Genomic DNA, 18,601 nt, shown 5'->3' on the forward strand with positions numbered 1-18,601 from the left:
CAAAATACTCACAAGTTTCTTAGTCTTCTTTGTTGTTAGTGTTAAGGGCAAGTGCACGACTGTATGTGCTGGGAAAAACCCTACACTTTAATTCACAGCTCTTATCGGCTCTTCTGGCAAATCCTCCCCACGGCTTTCCTCAGGGAAAGCTCATATTCAGGATCGCAAGGTATTAAGCTGATAATCTCACCATGAATAGAAGATGCCAAATCACATTGCTACAAGGGCAGCACCGCACTCTCTGCCAGCCGCGTTGCCCACAGCTAACATTTCGCAGCTGCTGCCAGATCAAGCAGCTGAAAGAGTTTGCAGCTTTCTCCCTCATCCTTCTTGCCTCTGTGAACGCCTGGCTCACGCAGGCAGGAGCACTTCCTGCAATAGCAAGTGTCAAAGCATCATCAAACCCAGCAGCTAATTAGCACAATGACTTCCCATCATGTATTACCAGCAGGTGATTAACTCAAATCCTTTACAATCAAAAGCATAGGTCCAGACCATCTGGGTTAGTGGCTGTAGGAGTTACCTTCTGGAGAGAGATGCGGCACACCAAGTCAGAGCCTTACGACAGCAGGAACTGCCTTGCTGAACAATGCTACGGATCTCTGTTACAGAGGAATGAAAGTAAGTCTGACCCACAGCAAGTCCCACACACAGAATAACTATGCTAACAGAGCCCCTTCTGTGCTGTAGGAAATAGAATTCAAGGTGTGGTAAGAGAAATGAATGCACAATTCATGTTTAAAGAGGGACACGCTCAGTGCTGTCTCCCTGCACCTGTAACTTTGATGCAAGGCTGAGAAGCGGAGCAAGAACTCTGAAAGGAAAGGCCTGAGTCCCTTGAAAGATTCACAAAAGAGCTTTACAAACATTACTTCTTGAGACAGGAACACAGCCGGGGTCTAAGTGTAGTTCAGGTTGCATTCTACAAGGTAGCTACGTTGAACTGTGGCAAGAAATTGAAATTGGGTGAAGAGTAAGAGACCGAATAAAAAGAATATTTACAGAAGCAGACCTAACACAGGAGAAAGGCACCTGATAAATAACATTCCGCTTTCTTGGAAGGGGTGGATGCAACATCCAACTGACAATAGCAGACAAAGACTTTTTTTTTTTTGCCAGGCCTCACATTTTCTTCAGTACAGTAATTTGATGGTCAGCCACCTACGAGAGGGACCTCACTGGAACAGAGTACGCAGATACCATGACACTGACAGCCAGTTCTGCAGATGCCATACGCATTACGACAAAGCCTTCCCCTTAAAAGCACTGGCACTGGAATAGCTGGGATCAAAACATGAATGACAGCTGTGTCTAAAATTCCCAAGCTATCATTTCATTCTCTAGTACACCCCCAAGAAGCCAGTCTTCACAGCACACGGGGGCAGAAAACAAATCGCCTGCTATTTCCACTATAGTTTCCTCAGCAGTTTCAGACAGAGCTGCAAAGAAGCTACAAAGCTGAGCTGGAACAGTTGGGCTCTGAACACAGGCCTGTTAGGTGACTGATAAATGATTGAAGGTGACCAGAAAGCAAGGCAATATACAGCGATAACCAACCTCCACCTCTTCTGTTTGCAGAGGGCCTGGGAGACAGGCAAGGCACAGTGGCTCAGGAGATTTCAAGCAGACCCCTTTCAGTCAAATTCTAAAAATTCAGGGTCAAAACAAAAAAGTGCAGACAGACAGGGCAGGGTAGAATGGTGGTCTCCAGATAGTTACACAAAGTTTTCAAAAACCTTACCACAAGAAAGGCTGTTAATCACCAAAGAAGTCCTAATGTCTCAGACACTGTCTGGCTCTCAAACTGGAATGATGCTTAGATTACCAGAAGGAAGTCACACACACACAAACATGCAACTACACACAGCCTCCAACTTGTAGTGGTCTAACTGCTGGCATGCCACTGCCGTTTGACTGATATATATTGCTCAAAAGAATTGAGATTTAAGCAGTCAGTTGTCCAGGAATACAACCTAAGGATCCAGGACACGAGTCTTTAAGAGAACCTCTTTATGGCCGTCCTCTGCATCTTCCAGTGCAGGCAGTGCAAACAAAGGACAAAGAAACAGGGCTACTATACCCAGACTTCTCCAGAGAGGGCATTTTACAGTCACATGTCTCCAAAGCACCAGAATCAGCCTGACATGCAGCAGTTCTCATGCTTCTCATCCACTGTTCCCAGGTTCCCTTTGCTGGCCCTAGAACTCCCAGGAGTCCATCCACCGGAGCCCTGCCATGGGGCTGCTAGGATCAGAGGCCACAGGTCCTATCATTCCGTAGGACAGAGGATGGAAGAGGTAGAAGCTGTGGAAAGAAACCAAATGCTCATCAGGGACTAGCACAGTTTTCTGCCTCAAGAACATTGCAGCAGATTAGTCCATACAGATGTCCTATGGGACTTTTGGTTTTGGGCTGCACTAAGGTGCATTGGGGACTTTCTAATCTCTGCTGAACACTATATATACACATGGTACACAGTTTTCTCACAGGTGGTATTTTCTCTTAGAAAGCAAAAGCTTTATAAAAAAGCCAACTTAAAACCTACAGCTATGAAGAATTTGCCCGTATTTGAGGGATGTGGCACCATCTGACATGGGGACTAGAATCAGAAACCACTGAGCTGTGGGTTTGGAGGAGAACAGAGCATTTACACTGAGCGCTGGCATAAAAGAAGGATTCCCTGCAACGGAGAGATGTTTTATAATGCATTAGTGGGACACAGATGCTGAATCTAACCAAATTTGAGGGTTTAGGATTGGGCTTGACCATGTCTGACAAGTTCAGCAGCAAAGAGAAAGAGGCTAAGGCTAATCAACAGGCACTAAGGTTTCCATGGAGACAGTGACTGTCACACATGAAGGAAAAGTTCAGCTTTCAGCTCTCACCTGTACAAGATGAGCAGAACCAGTGCCAGGAACACTCCTCCATATACTTTTCTAGCTGTAGCGCTGGGTGACAAGAACCCAGCACAGAACTTCAGTAGTGTGTCCCAGGTGATTCCTTGGAGAAGGAAGAGGTAGAAGTCAGGGCCAGTGCAGAGGCCAAAGACCAGAGCTGCTACATTCAGCCACAGACTGGGCTGACAAAGCTCTGTTAACACCAGAAAACCTTGTCAATTTTTAAATTCATTTACCTTGGTAACCTTCAGAACTATAGGGATTGTTTTGTATCAGCAGAAGGTTCTTTTTTCCTACCTTTCTGTTTGATTATAATGCAAAGGATATCTGAGCCACAGAATGCGAAGTTGGTACAAAACCACAGGATAAACTGCCAAGACTGAATTATAAACAGACATGGCAGCAAAGTGGGGGCAGCAAACCAGGGGAAATAAATTCTACAAAAGAGTATATACAGTGACACAGCAGAGACTAGGAATCACGTCTCTAAATTTAAATGCCCTAAGCATTAGATATGACTGCTTCATTAGGGTGGCAACAAAAAAAAGACAATTTGGCACTGCAAGCTGCTTTGAAACAAACATTTTGAATTAGTCAATGTTTTCAAGCACTTTGCACAAGCAAGCAGAAAGCCTATTGAAAAAAAAAATCCCCAAACTGTTTAGCCTGAAAACATTCCATTAACAGAACTGTCTTCTCCCAGACTTTAGTATTTACCTGTCAACATGCTGGAAAAAAGCATGGCAGGAAAGTAGTGGTGAAAGTAGAGAACCCGGCCCATCATAAAAAAAGGGAGGTAATGAAGGAGCCAGCCCAGCATGATCAGCCCTCCACCACACAGCACAACTCTAGCCAGTTCTGGAACACAAATAAAAGACTTTAGCAGAAAAAACTCAACTACAGTTCCTCTTTGCAAGCCTTACGACAGTAACTAAACTCCACAGGAATGATCTTTGCAGGAAGTGGTGTACCGGTCTGAAATTGTTCCAAGCCTTTGCAACATCCTAGCTGCATTATTTATAAATATGCAAACACTTTTCAGGAGAACAGTCATCAGAACAGATATACAAAGACGTAAGTCCCAAGCGACTGTCAGGACGCTGACCATTCCCTGTGTTACGGCTGAACTTGCAGGACGTATATCAGACCAGTTACGTCACTCCAGTTTCTGATGCTTTTTATTCTCTCTGCAATGAGACTGCAAGCTATCGAGATGATCCCTTTTCCGGCATTTCCTGGAAAGAAACGTTGCCTAGCTTTCAGAGCCTGGAGAGGAGACTGAGACCTCTGGTGTCTGCATGCAGTTTAGCCAATAACTTACTGCGTAATTGAAGAGTCTCACATCACATTTTAGGATTCACTTCCCACAAAAAGAAGCAACCATTGATGTAAACTGGAATGGTCAAAGTATGACTTAGGGTTTGTGAAAAGCTCTGCAACATTGGCATTTGATATAATAAAGGATCACTGTATCTCTTGCATTTGTTTCTTCCATAAATACCAGGAAACATATCTAATTTCAAAACACCGTGCATACTGGAGTAGTACAGAGCACACGCAGAGCCTGAGAGCAGGTCATTGATCCAACTGATCTGTCTCCCTTACAGCCAATAGAAGCAGCTCCTTGCAGTATTTTTGTTGAATATCTGCCCTGTTCATTGTTAACCTGTTTAAGACACGAAGTTCCCACTCTTTTCCTTATGGATATTGCTTGATAACCTAAGCTCAGGGCACAGAGAGTCCTGCCATCCACACACTTTTAAGGTGGCTGCAAAAGGCATTTCTGAAAATGAAGCCTGTTACCAGTAACCTCAGTGGGGCAGGTATCTCTCCTAGAAAAAACATCTTGTAAACCTGCAAAGCAGAACAAGCGAAAAACCATGGGACTAGTAGATCTCTGCATCAGGAAGATTTCCCTGACATATGTTTTATCACCTTCTCCTACCGATAAGTCCAGATCAAATATAGTCTTTCAAACAGATACATATCTGGCTGTTTCTGAGCTGCAGTGATCAATGTAACTGACAGCAATTGTGGCCAGCACCTTGACTCTTGAGCAGTTCACAAGCAACTCCCATGCTGGGCTGAGTGATCACCTGCAGAGCAGAGCTAGCACGTGAGCTACTGACTTATCCAAGCCCTTGTCTCCTGCAAGAAAACAAGGCAGCAGAAACCTCCTGAGACTCCTGTCTTTGGATCACGTTAAGATGCCAGCTTATACCCAGGCCCAGCTCTGTAGTCTGCAGCCAAGGAGTGGTGAGACTTCTGAGGAGCTGCCGATCACATCTCCTGCCTCTGAGTCACTCCCAGAGCTCTTCTTTTTGGCCAAGTAGGTGTCTCAGGGCCCTTGCTGACTTGAGGATTTCCAATCAAGTCTTACAGGCCTAGGAAATCTGGCAACTCATCAGAAATGGTCTGTCATGCAAAAAGTAAGATTTATCCATCAGAGTGATTATTTCTGGTGCGGAACCTTTGTTAACAGTCACATCATTCAGTGCTACACTTTCAAAGCACTGTATAGCTTAGTGTTTCGTACTGCCTTGGGTGTAATATGTTCAACCCCCAGGGTTTTAATACAATATTAAAAAAAGACTTTTTAAAATCAGGAATCCCAAGATGAGGTTTCCGGTATCAAAAAACCAGGATGTTATAAGAGGGGTTCTATAGCACAGGGGGAAGACTGACCTCACCTTTGAGTTCAGATGTCAGCTGGACACCTCTCTTCAGGGTCACTGCAGTGGAAACTGCTATCAGAAGATATAACCCAATAGTGACCAGATTTAGCCACCAAATCACCTACACAGGAAAAAAGAATGATTAGGGACTTTAAGCTGGACATAGGAATGTGCATTTGACAGGAAATTAAAAGCTACATGCAAGCATAAGAGTACAAGAGAGACAGTCCAATAGGAGGAGAAGGAAGAGAATCATTGCCACTGGCAGAAGAAAGAGTAAGCTAAAATTTGCTAAAGACATTGGCTTGGAGCCTCCCACTCCAACTTACCGGGTTTCCCAGCAAATAAACCCGATAATCAGTCTCATTGACACCAGAAAAACGCAGGCCCTGAGGAAACAGACCATAAGGGAGTAAAACGCTTTTGCATCAATCTAATTTGTATTTTGCACGGTGTCAAAGGTGAGACAAATTCCCATCCATGCAGCTCAGGTGCTACAAAACAAAGCTGACATCAACTTCAATGCAATTAAGAGGTGCTATGCTTCAAGAAGAACAGCAACAGCACTTGAAAGCAGAAAGGAATGTGGATGCATCACTATACCTGGTAGTTGATGGGCCAGTGCCAAGGTTTGGATGTAACTTCATTGTCCTTTGGCTTCAGGCCACTGTTTCCCTAAATAAAATTTAAATGAGCAGGCAGTTATGCTGCAAAGCCTGCCCAGAAATGTCTGGGTACAAACACATATGAATACTCTTCCTGACTAAAGGCTGTTTTCTGACTACATAAACACATTATCTTCCAGAGATGGCCACGAGGACAATTAATGTTTTAATATTACTGTGCCATTGAAAATGTTCTTTGGGTACCACTTAAGGCAGCATTCTGTCATTCCTCTTCTCCAGCTTTTCTGTCACTGTGGATAAATGTTGCAGAAGCAAGACCTTTATTCATTAACAGACTACCTCAACAGGTTTTCCTCCACTCTGAAATAAAAGCCTCAGAAAGATTATTTCCATGGAAACTCACGCAGGTGCTTCCTTACCTGAGACAGCATTATCACTGGTTGCCATGGAAATGCTTAGCATTAAGAATAATCTGCTTGACTACCTTCTTTCTTTTAAAAATCTGAGAAGAGCTTTACAAACAATAGCAAATAAAACCTTAGACTCCTTTCTCAAAATAGCAACTTCTCGTTCTTCAGACACAGAACTGAGGAGCTGGAAGCAGAGGGGCTGTGGCCAAGAGCACAAAGAACAATCATGGGGAAAGTAGTACCCCTTGAAAATAATAAGTCCATCTCTTCCCTTTCAGCCCTTTTATTCAGGGATAAAGAGGGAAGACAAAAGCAGAAAACACAGCACCCTGATGAACTTTAAAAAAAGTAGTTTTCCACTTTCAATCCTGATTGATCACAGTAATATCCTCCTGCCTCACAAATTTTAATTTAACATTAAAACCTTCCAGTAGGACAGGGAAGATTTCCAACTCTACAGAACCAGATTTCAGCAGCAGAGGGATTACATAATCAGGCTGTAGCTAGATCACACCAACAGCAGAGCCAGGCATCAAGCCCAAAGCTTCCAAACTTTTTGAAGATTTAGCTATAAGACCACTCCTTCTTCTAAGTATAAACTCAAGTAGGCTGCTGGGGAATGTAAATTCTGCCCTAGCTTGCTGCCATCTCCCAGATATCTCCGAAAATACTATTTTCTTTTTGATGCAAGAGAAAGGAGGAAGAAAATTACAATCTAGAATTAATTATATCCTACCCGGATCATAACCATGTGGGATTCTAGCAAAATTTCTGCAAAAGATGGCTTCAAAACATCCAGGCTGATATTGGGCACTTTAGAAAAAAGAGAAAAACAGATTAGAAGTCTGTATGGTTTACTTTTATTTTCATCTTTCATCATAAACTAAGCTCCCTCCTCCTGTGACAAATCTGCTTCTAGCATCTCTTAATTCCCCATATTCTAAACAGAGAGGCTTGCAGTCAAAAGTATACCCAAGTGAATATCACAACTGATGTACTCCTAGATTTCCTCCTTTACTTCCAGAAGAAAGAAAAATAGATAAAAGTACATGAAATAAACAGATTTGTATTTCTAACTGAAATAAGAGACACACTGTTCAAAGGCTGCTGTTTGTCTGTAAATGAGCCATGAGTGTGGGAATGTAAAATGCATTGTGACAGAAGAGGAAATTCTACCAAGCTAACAGCCCAGGATTCCTCTCCTTTGTTTTGAATATAGCTGCTCTGAAAGGATGAAGAACATTAGGGTTTTTAGTAACTCAGAACTCAGCCCAAGTCATCTAGAATTCATGGGATTAAAATTGTATCGAATGATTCAGGCCAAAGTGGCTGTGACATATATCTAACTCCTGAATGAGGCTGCAAGGCCCATCTGTCATTACTGGCAAATTTAGTTCTCTGTCACACTTCTGTTCATTTCTTGACAGTACTGCAAAGTCATTATTTAGGATGCTCCCAGTACAAGAGGAAGAACATACACCCAAACGGAGAGGATCCTAGATTTTTAAAAAAAACATTAAAGTATATATGACGTACTCATATTGATGACAATAATACCCAGTTAAACCAATGATGTTAAAAATGACAGCCTGTACTGCAGTGCCTATAAAACTTCACACTTTTGTTACCCATGAAAATTTCAAAATCCTTAAAAAGTCTTTATACTCCCACTACAACTTGAAACATTATCACTAGTTTACTGTACAGTGAAACAGAAAAAGGCTGTGCATCTCTGAACAACTGGCCCAAGTCCAGCAAGTTTGTGCTTGAGTTGGGAAAGAACACACAAATTCCAAACTCTGAATGCCAGTTCTTGCCATCTGATAGCTCACCCCTTCCTTAACAGCAAGCCAAGACGCACTCTCAAAGGAAAAGGAAATAACTAACTTACGCTTAGGGTTAATGTGATCTTCAAAGTTCCAGAGGGAATTGGGACTCTCCTTCAGGTATGGCGTGCAGGTGACTTCCACTTGTTCCCAACCCCTAAGGAAGAGCAGAACAGTCAGCCACCACCCCAACATTTCCAGTTCATGTCTCATTTTTTCCCCATTCAGCTCTATACCTCCCCATAAAACCCACCGTACCACTCGATCCCAGCAGCTACACTCCCACACACTCTTACATGCTCCAAGCACCACGTAGAAACCCAGATGGATTTGCAAGGGCACCAACATCAAAATTCTACTCAATCTTCAAACCACATTTGTAACTTTGGGCATCTACATTAAAAAACCCAGGCCCGCACATAAGCAGTGGGATTTCTGAAGATTATGCACACTGCCAGCTAGAAACTACTTCCAGTGAGACCTTACAGAGAGAGAACCACCATCGTTAAGTCAACCCATGCCTACAGCAACCGTATTACAGGAACAAATGCATGACTTTAGAGGACCTCACTAACTGCTCATTTAGTCTGCCACCATACTACCAGCAGGTGACACCAAACACTTTGGCAGAAATTGCATCAAACCCTGCAGTAACGTGACAGATTAATATGGAATTTTCTATCAATCATCACTTAACTCCAGACTTAACTCCACTAATCAATTAATTCCATTAAGCAATCACTACTTAATTCTCTGAAGGACAGTGATTACTCCCCTTTAAATTCCTTTTAAAAAAAAAAAATCTAATATACTCTAACCATCCTTATTTGCAGTTAACAAGTATTTTTTTCCCCTCAGCTCTTAATGTCATCAAAATTTTGTGGTAATAACTTCCATTAACAGGGTAAGGTTGTGTTGGGTGCGGAGAAATATACCCCCTTTTCTGAAACGCTGTTGACAGAGGCAGGGATTATTCTTTTTTAAAATCAATCTCATTATTTGCTCAGTTTTACTGGTAAAGTCTAAATGGCACTTGCACTCCCAACCAGGCAGTCACCGGAGGTATCTGCCTGTGCTCACTGTGATTCAGCATCCATGAGATTCCTCAGAAGCCCTTTTTGCCAGAACACTAGAAACACTTTTTGCCAGAAGGGAAAACTAAGCTAGCAGTAACGGAGGCTGCTCTGGAAACAGATGCAACACGACCACACAGCCTGCTGCTTCAGGATCCATGTTGGTATCCCACACAGTGCAGCTCCGCAGACACAGCGGCTTGCCTGGTCATCTCTGCGTAGAACTCACTTTAATGATGAAGATACATATTCCAGGGACTTATTAAAGCATGACCACTGCTAACAGCAGCTTGTTACCATCACCCTCGTTTCAGATGCTGCATGCAAAAACGCAGAAGGTCTTCCAAGAATAAAAGGAAATACCAACAAAAAGAAGTTTGGAGGTTATGGAACAGCAGGAACTGCCTCAGTTTCTAGCAATTTTTGTGAATCCCAAGGATAAAATGGGCCTTGAAGAACACAACTGTCATCCTCTCCTGGACTTACCAGATGACAAGAACCACACCTGTGCCAAATTTGGATCTCTTCGTAAGGGGTATTATTTTCCAGAGCTGTATACCTTCACCGTAACAGACTGCATAACCCCAACCCATATCTTCCCCTCCGGTCATAGTTTTACTACCTGCTAGTTACCTCCTTATTCTTTTAAAGATAAAGAAATGGAGGAAGTGCGTTATTGCTTAGTTTAAGAGTACCACTGAGCAGAGGAAGATGTCAGTCCAAGGCCTTGCAGAGGTGGAAGGGAATTACAAGCTATTTACCATTTTGGCAGCGTCTTTCCAGAAGAGCCCAATATACAGCCTGTGGCCACATGGGTCAGCCGGACCTGACTCCGTAGGACTTTGATGAGCTTCCCAGCCTTTCTGCCCACCACTTCAATCCGCCAGAAATCATTGGAGTCTCCTGTTCCATTCTGTCATGCAAACATATCATAGGAGGGAAAAAAGAACAACCACAAAAAAAGCATAAAAACCCCAAACAATTAAAACCCCAAACAACTAGAAGACATGCAGGATAGAAACATCACAAACAGGTACTTCTGAGACTAATGGTGGCAAAGCTAAACAAAGGAGCCCAGGCTACCCTCGCTCAGACTTCACAGAAGAGATTCCTCCTCATGAAGAGCTGATTCCAGACATGATCAACTACTCACATATACATTTTTATCTTGCCAACCTTAAATGTTTTTGCTTCCAATTCATACTTGACTGTGGCTCAGAGTTACATTTTAAACAGGGGTAACTTGGCTGCTTCACAAAAGGGGTTTAGGCAACAGCCCCTTGCGTTTGGAAATTCAGCCCTCGAAGCAGATTTCATTTTCGTGATTCAAAGTTCTGTCATCATTCTGTCAGAAAAAGGCACTTGTCTATGTGACAAGGCCAAATACATAAAATAATCTTGTCAGAGCAACTTCAAGGTTGCTCAGTTTGGCATTACTGCAGTTGAATACTGCCAAAGCCAGACTGGCAGCAAAAGCTTAAGTTATTTTCTTGTCTGTGTTCACTTTAAACAGACCTTAAATATGAGAGAAACTATTTCATACTAAATCAGTTTTTCCTCCAGTGTGGTTGATGCACATCTATCACCTTGGCTAAAAAAGCAAGAATAAATCCCCTTGACATGGTATGAACTCTCCCCAGAAGCTTTTGTTTTATCTTGCCATTCACTTACTATTCCATAGCCAGTGACCTGAAAATGCTTCTTTGTCAGGGGAGCCTCATGCTGGTGACTGTGAAGATTTCTAGAAGTCCTGAAATAAAGTTAAAAGTCAAACCTTGTTTTGTTTTTATGTCTCAGTCCATTTGTGAGAACAACTTTGGTTTGAGCCATTCAGAAAGCTGCCAGGACCTTGACCACTGAATTCCAGCTGAGGGCTGGGCAGAATGCAGCCTTAACAGTGATGGGGGCCACAGAGCAAAACTGCCGCTTCCTACCCTGCGACTGAGTTTATGCCACATTGTGCAGTGCTGGAAAAGGAGGACCGCATGGATAAATCCAACTCTCAAGCTACAATCCACTACCTCCAAGCAGAAAAGACATTGTTCGGTTTGGGTGTTTTGTGGGTTTTGGTTTGGTTTTTTGGTTGGTTGGTTTTTTTGTTTGTTTTTAAACGAAGAGTAAAGGTGGGACTAGCAGTCCTGCTCTTGCGTGAAGCAAAGCAAGATCTTGACCTCTCCCGATTATCAGTTTTTCTGTTGAGGGGAAAGATCATACCATTTAGTCACAGATTTACTGACAGGTGCAGTAATCAGCACCCCCATTAGCACCAGCTGTATATGGTGCAGACAAACAGTCTCCTACCCTAGCAGGGACTGCTAACTGGGACAAGCAGAAAAACCTGCCCATATCCTGGTCAGCCCCTAATAAAACCACTCAGACAATGAACCACCAACACCACAGCTGCATCCAGCCCGGCCTCATCTGCACAGAACCCCCTGCCCACGCTGCATGAGGTTCTTATGTGAGGAGGTGAGCGCCATATGCCGGATCTTCTCCCCAGCGCTGCAGTTTCACGTCCCATCCCACAAACCTCATCAACACCTAAGCAGTATCGCCTAATCATGATTTTAGCACCTTTGTTATCATATTTGACAGGAAAACCCAAACCAGAAGGTTTCTTTTATTTTACGTCTTAAAATCATTTTGCAAACCTAAGCAATGATTTGTAAGGATGCAGTATCCAATGCAATATGACATGATTTCCAGGCTTCCAAGTTTAGAGCTTCTGTTAAGAAATCAAAGCTGCAACAGCACAGAGCCTTGAGGCACAGTGACATTAGACCAGATGAAGATTAAATGCCAAGTCACTAGGGTTCCCCTGCTTTCTCTCAGGTATTCCCTACAGAGGAAGAAGGCACCAGATGACATTTTCATTAGAAGTATTTCACTGCTGCGATGCTCAGCGCTGTTGAAAACTTCAGCGGGTGGATACTGCCTACACACATAGGAACAGGACACTTGCAGTACACTGACCAAAAGAACACACTGTTTGCCTGGAAAACTCAGAGCGTGGGGACAAGCAACAGATGAGGGTTTTGAAATTGCTTCTTTGCAGAAGAGTCACCCTTAATATTGCACCTCACACAAAGGGAACAAAATCCTCTGCTGCTTAGGTAGGTATTTCTAATGAAGTTGTGTGGTTCTGTTACAAGTTTCCATTTAACAGACACCTTCAAAACATAAATTATGGAAGAAAAACTCCACAAACTGCACACTGGAAATGCAGATACAGCCCGCTTGTGCTGGCCTAACCATGTAGTGTCCAGCAGCACAAATCTCCCACCAATTCTATTCAATCACACAATCTCTTTGAGCCCCAGAAAGCATCATCCTTACTCTTTGTGTTCCAGACGAATAATATCTCCATGCCTCACAAACTCCACAGGGCTCGAGGGGTCTGACAGATCTGCTGAAGGAAGGCAAACTGATCATATCAATGCACTGACAAACGTACCATGGTCTCAGAAAGTTTGTTGGGAATGCTCATGCCTCAAGCAGACGCTGCAAGGCAAACTAATTTGTGTTGACTCTAAGCCTGGTGTAAACCACTGCTCTAGTTTAAAGACCAGCCCTAAGGGTTATTCCAAAGAACATGGCCTCAAGCAGCACGTACTGCCCTTACATAAAGAGGAAGCCTGGTCTGGCTAACTGAATACCAAAAATATCTATATAATAATATAGATATTTGATGAACTATGACTCTTGCAACACCGATTATAATTTTGTTATATCTAGGTTATTTGCATTTTTTGTTGTTTAGACAGCTCTCATTCATTTTTACATACACATGCTGCAGGTGAAGAAATGAAACTCTGCCTGACCAAACATGCCTCAGCTACACTATATAATATTCTAAACCAACAGATGTGCACACAAACCATAGATATTCACATCCAGTACTTTATCTCATCCCAAGCGATCATTCATGCAGATCACAATGTATCAGAATGTACCAGGACCCAACTTCTCCAGGACTCATAGCTACAACAACAGATTCCACAAAATACAGAGTTCAGATTAATTTCTTCCTCTCTGTCATTTGCAGCCCTGCCTAGCTAAAAGTTGTCAATGCAACCTTCAGCTGAGGGAAGCTTATTTACTTCAGCTCTACAATGTGGAGAAAAACTAAAACCACAGTAGACAGTGTTAATGAAGATGGAGCGAGATTCTGCTGTTGTTCTTAGTCCCCCTGCCCATATCCATGAAGGAGACTTTTCCCTGAGTGGAAAGTTGATGCAGCATTTCTAAAAGGCACTTTATTGGTGTTTGTTACCTGTATCTGAATCATGTTTCTTTATAATCCACAGGTTATTCAAGTCTTTATGTAAGTAGGCAGTGACCTGAAAGCACAGGATGAATTATTTTACCAACCAAGAAAAAGGCTGGTGATAGCAGACACACATTCGCCAGCAAATCCAAGTCCCAAATGAATGCACCAATAACATAGAAACCCTGGGATGACTTTATGACAGTGCCCTCTGCCCTACCTCCAGGGCAGGGAGCACAAGCAGGGAATCTCCACCCTTTCCCACTTACCCTCAAGGAAACTCCCATCAGCGTCCCCTCAAAATCCCTTTTCCCCCTAATTTTAGTGTCATAAAAGATGCTCTGAACTTGAATTTTGCCTATCCTTGGGCCAGTTTTGATATGCCATCTCTATCTACAGCAATAAACATCAATGTCACAAGAAAGTATCAGAATTTTGGGTCAGTAAGAAGAGCAGGAAAAGAAGATTGAGACAAAGTTTTCATTTCTGAAAAAAACTTCCTCACCACAGAGTCTGAAGGGCGTTAAAAACCAAACACTTGGTTTTTCTCTGGCAACTTTCTTTCAAGAAGCTCAAAAGAATTTTTAGACACTAACATTCAAACTGCAAAATACATCTTGGGAAAGCTGCAAAAGCTGTAAAGATTTGTGAAGCTTGATGACGATGATGCACAAAAACAAGAAATTCACTTAATTTCTGTACTACATAATTAGCAATAGTTACATGATTTCTGATTTTTACTTTGATTTATTGCTTAATTATTTAATCAGAAGCCTTGAGGGAGTTCAGATAGTTTAATTATGGCTAGCTTACAAATGTAAAGATATCTAATTTAATGAGCAAAGCCTTACAAATTCTTCAGCAACAGATGAAGAAAGCAAGGCACAAAAGGAGAGTAATTCAGATAAGGTCACAGAGGCCAGTGGTAGGAGTGAAAACAAGCCCCAGCCTGTTGTTTTTAAAACACAGCAATGAAATCTGTAAGGTAAAGCAGTGTATTGTTTCAAACAAAAGTTTTACAACCTTTCTTGAGGTAACAACAGCACTTGCTTTATGGAAGATTATTTTTAAGTCCTCTTGGTTTCCATCTGTGGAAGGTGGTCTTGCTACTACAACAAAGCCTTGTCCCTCTAAGTCACCTCTCTGGTGCAATGTGGTAGGCTCTCTTCAAGGACCCTTCTTACTTCGACTTCCAAGCCCAGTGCACAGCTATGGCACCGAGAGGGTAACACAATGAGTAAACACATAGCTCCTGTCCCAATAGCACTGAACGCTAAGTGCGATGGGAGCGAGTCAGTGGTTGTAGTCAGATCACACTGACCTGCTGCTGGCGAGCCCCAATGCCCTCCGGGTAGAGGTGCCAGTGCGAGTGAAGGTATCCCCCTGCCATCCGAAGGTTCTTCATTGTGACCACAGACCCATACGCCAAGTCTACGTGAGAAGGAAGGAGGAAAAAAGGCATAGGGAAGCTCTCCTATAAATATCTCCCCCTGCTAGTCTGCAGTCCTCCAATTAGGCATCCATTCTCCCGCTTTGTTTTGATGAAAGCTCACTTCTCATTCACACATTACTCCACACAGCTCCATGGAAGCTTACCCTTCCATCCCCAAGCACGAGTCAGCAAGCATGTTACATAACATTTGGCTGAAACACTTAGAATTCTCCCACCTATTCTTAACATAAGTGCCAATTCTTTTGTATGCAATTGCAATAATGAGAGGTTTGAGGTAGCTTTCCAGAACAGTATACGGACAAATCAAAACACGCTGAAGTTTGAAAAGCACGTGACTACTCTGAAGCACTCCATTACCCAACCCCTACAGCAATACAAGAGAGAAGGGAGGCAAGCTCAGCTATCAGCGGAGCTGATCCCCAGGCGTCAGACACCTTCCTTCACAGCCTCCCAACACAAGTGGGAGAACAGAGTCTTGTAGACTGTACCTGATGCTCCCCCAGTAGCAGCTGTGGAGCAGGGAACAGCCACAGAAAAGCTGAAGTCATCGGAAAGCTGAACCATATTAGAGGCTCAGCAATCCCTAGCCAACCTGAGGAATAACGACCGCCGAGCCATCTTTTCCGCAAATTCACATGCATCCTTACTACAACACAGCTGAACCAGGGGCACGCTGTGTCACGAAGGAGTTGATAGTCTTCATTTACACACATTTTGGAAACAAATCCCACATCTGAACATCTACAAACCTAAGGCGAAGAGAAGAAATCTCTTTTTGTTGTCTCACGCAACATAAAAGCCAAAAAAATACGAAGATGCATGCACACAAAACGGTCAAGTCTCTCAAAATGGCATCTTTCCCTCTAGAAGGAATTTGATAAAATAGCTAGCTTTCAGCCTGTTTCTTGTCTGTCAATATATAAAATTGCACAGAGGGACAGCATAGATCTGACCACAAGCAGGAAGGTATTATCTGCACTGTCCTGCACTGACTCACAGGAGACGCTGTTTAAGTTTGATTTAAACCCCCACGTACATTGACAACACTCAGAGCAGTTTATCCCCTTGGACACTCACGCTCTGGCATGGAGACATTATGAAGATTGTTCCCGATCAGCCGGGACTGAAATGCTGAACTGAAGAAACCATCCCCAGGACCACTAAAAAAGAGAGCAAAGAATGTGATAATTCATAGTCTGGCAAAAGAGGCATATAAAGCTCTATCAGGCATTACCAAATTGTGTTTACAGAACAAAAAAGATAAAACCAGACATGGCATCAGGAGAAGAATGACTGCAGTTCCCTTACATGCACACACCTCTGATGCTGTGGATCACAGCAGATAGAGACAGCCTTGCAGGAAATTGTCCAGAGCTGCAAGGACTTGAGGTCACAAAAACATACAGACTGGCACTGCACAAAGGGCCAGCAGCTATCTTTGGAGGTGTTCTTAGGACAAATAAACTGACCCGCTGTCAGGGTAGACATACAAAAGCCTCTCTCTGTGGCTCCTTAAGTCTCATTTCTGCTAAGAGGGTAGTGGTAAGTCCAGTTGACTTAAACTGAAAAATAACAGATCTAATTTCATATATATATATTTTTAATGGTGAAATGCTTATTCACCTCATCTCTTAATGCTCACATATGAAAAAACATTACTTGGCCGATTTACCAGCTGTTGTGGTCTTTCCACATAAAAAGCATCCTTTGGCTGCATGAATTCAGAGAAAAGTCCTTCTTTTGGGCACACTCAGGCTTCTTTATTTTTTAATCACAGCCAAAGCATTTTTTAGGAATGCAATTACATGGAATTACAATTAAAGGAAATACAATTACAGGAATGCAAAAAAAAAAAAAAAAGAATGGAGTTGAGACATTTTCAGGTCCAGGAAAGAGAGGAGGGAAAAAAAGGAGACAGAGTTTGGTTAGGATACTTGCTTGGCATTTCAGAAAGTCTTAAGCTCAAACTCAGTTTCACTGACAGCTTGACCAAGGCCTTTCTCTAAAAAGAATGGAGGTGTCTGGGAAGGGAATTAAACAAAGACACAGCTTGTGGCTGTGCTGCTGACACTGAAAATTGAGAAATCCATAAACAGTAGCCTCCTTTAATTTAAAGCAAAGACAAGTGATTATTCTTCTGGAGAAAACATTGTGAAATACCTTTTATTTAACACTGTAAAATGAACAGCAAACATAGCTGTGTAGAGGGCAAGTGGGAGCAGGATGAGGCACAGTACACGAGCCAGTAAATGCTTCCCAAATGTGACCTGTAACAAACACAACCTGGATCAAACAGTGCAGCTGCAGGAACAACTTCACTCTGTCTCACAGGACCCTGAGCAGTGGTCCTACAGCAGAAGCTTATCATGCAAGCAAGCCCAGCTGGAGGCAAGGTTACCTCCTAAAGGCCTAGGGAGCAGTAAAAGCTTAGGTAGACCTTGTTGTGCATCTCCAGAAGCCAGAGCTGGGGTACACTGAAATTTCAGTGTCTTGGGAGGCAATAGGAGGGTTTAACCTTGAAAAATGTTGGGCATGCCTAACTGGCAAAGGAGGTTGGGCAGCTCCCATTGCCAATACTTTGAAAACAAGGACCTTAACTTGTTTATCAGAGTGATACACACCTTGACACAAAATCACAGCAAGGACATGGCTTCCAGAACAGTAACTACACGGAAGTCAACAAAGGAAACAGTTGCTCAGCTCAAGTACTTGAGCGGAACACTGAACAACTGGGCACTTGGAAAACTGCTAATTGATGGTACATAACCAAATTTATGCAGCAGAGGCATATGAACTAATCTCCAGTTCCCTGCTCAAAATGACCACAATATGCTTCAATCTTTGTGAAAATGTTTTGACTACAGACTTCGGTGCAAAGTCAACGCAGAAAATGCACATGAAGGACAGCGATGAGCAAGCCAGAGCAGTGGGCCAAGATAAGCTGAGAATCCTAAAAATCAAATTAAGTCCCAAAAACCTTGCATGTCAATAAGCGTGAGCAGTTTCCTAACAAATGCAGAGATAAGTTATTCAGGCTTTCAGGGGTTTAATCTTCACTATTACTGGGGGTTTTTTTACCCTCCTCAAGCACCAAGGTTGCCAAATAGTTAGTTATTCAGAAAGCATCTACCTTCTGGAGTAAATTTCTTTACATATTCTAACACTCAGGGGCTTGCTGCCTTTGCTGCCAGCAGCACAAATGAAATCACTGTGCAGCCGTCTGCTGGCAGAAAGTTAGACATGATGGATTTGTTCCATTTCAAATGCAATTAACTGACTTTGCTCAAGAAGTGCTTCTCCGGAGCGGGAACACTGCATCTTTGCAGCCCATATTGATTCACATTAATCAGAGAAAACAAATCACACAGCAGGAA

The 18,601-nt window shown here is 42.8% G+C and overlaps 1 protein-coding gene across 1 annotated transcript in view; it reads right to left on the reverse strand.

Moving 5' to 3' along the window:
• Window positions 1–2,145: 2,145 nt before the first annotated feature.
• The window catches only part of POMT2 (protein-O-mannosyltransferase 2), a 22,264-nt gene continuing 5,808 nt past the window's right edge, over window positions 2,146–18,601 (reverse strand). The window contains exons 6-20 of the mRNA XM_010153563.1: window positions 17,388–17,494; window positions 16,305–16,387; window positions 15,096–15,205; window positions 13,781–13,847; window positions 12,844–12,916; window positions 11,179–11,257; window positions 10,269–10,420; window positions 8,500–8,591; window positions 7,345–7,421; window positions 6,176–6,247; window positions 5,902–5,961; window positions 5,588–5,693; window positions 3,615–3,755; window positions 2,886–3,000; window positions 2,146–2,304 (exon numbers count right to left, since the gene is read on the reverse strand). Coding sequence (XP_010151865.1) covers window positions 2,199–2,304; window positions 2,886–3,000; window positions 3,615–3,755; window positions 5,588–5,693; window positions 5,902–5,961; window positions 6,176–6,247; window positions 7,345–7,421; window positions 8,500–8,591; window positions 10,269–10,420; window positions 11,179–11,257; window positions 12,844–12,916; window positions 13,781–13,847; window positions 15,096–15,205; window positions 16,305–16,387; window positions 17,388–17,494 — 1,440 coding nt within the window. The 3' untranslated portion in view covers window positions 2,146–2,198. The remainder of the gene's footprint in view (window positions 2,305–2,885; window positions 3,001–3,614; window positions 3,756–5,587; window positions 5,694–5,901; window positions 5,962–6,175; window positions 6,248–7,344; window positions 7,422–8,499; window positions 8,592–10,268; window positions 10,421–11,178; window positions 11,258–12,843; window positions 12,917–13,780; window positions 13,848–15,095; window positions 15,206–16,304; window positions 16,388–17,387; window positions 17,495–18,601) is intronic.

The sequence above is a fragment of the Eurypyga helias genome, unplaced genomic scaffold (genome assembly GCF_000690775.1).
Source record: "Eurypyga helias isolate BGI_N326 unplaced genomic scaffold, ASM69077v1 scaffold15906, whole genome shotgun sequence".
NCBI lineage: Eukaryota > Metazoa > Chordata > Aves > Eurypygiformes > Eurypygidae > Eurypyga > Eurypyga helias.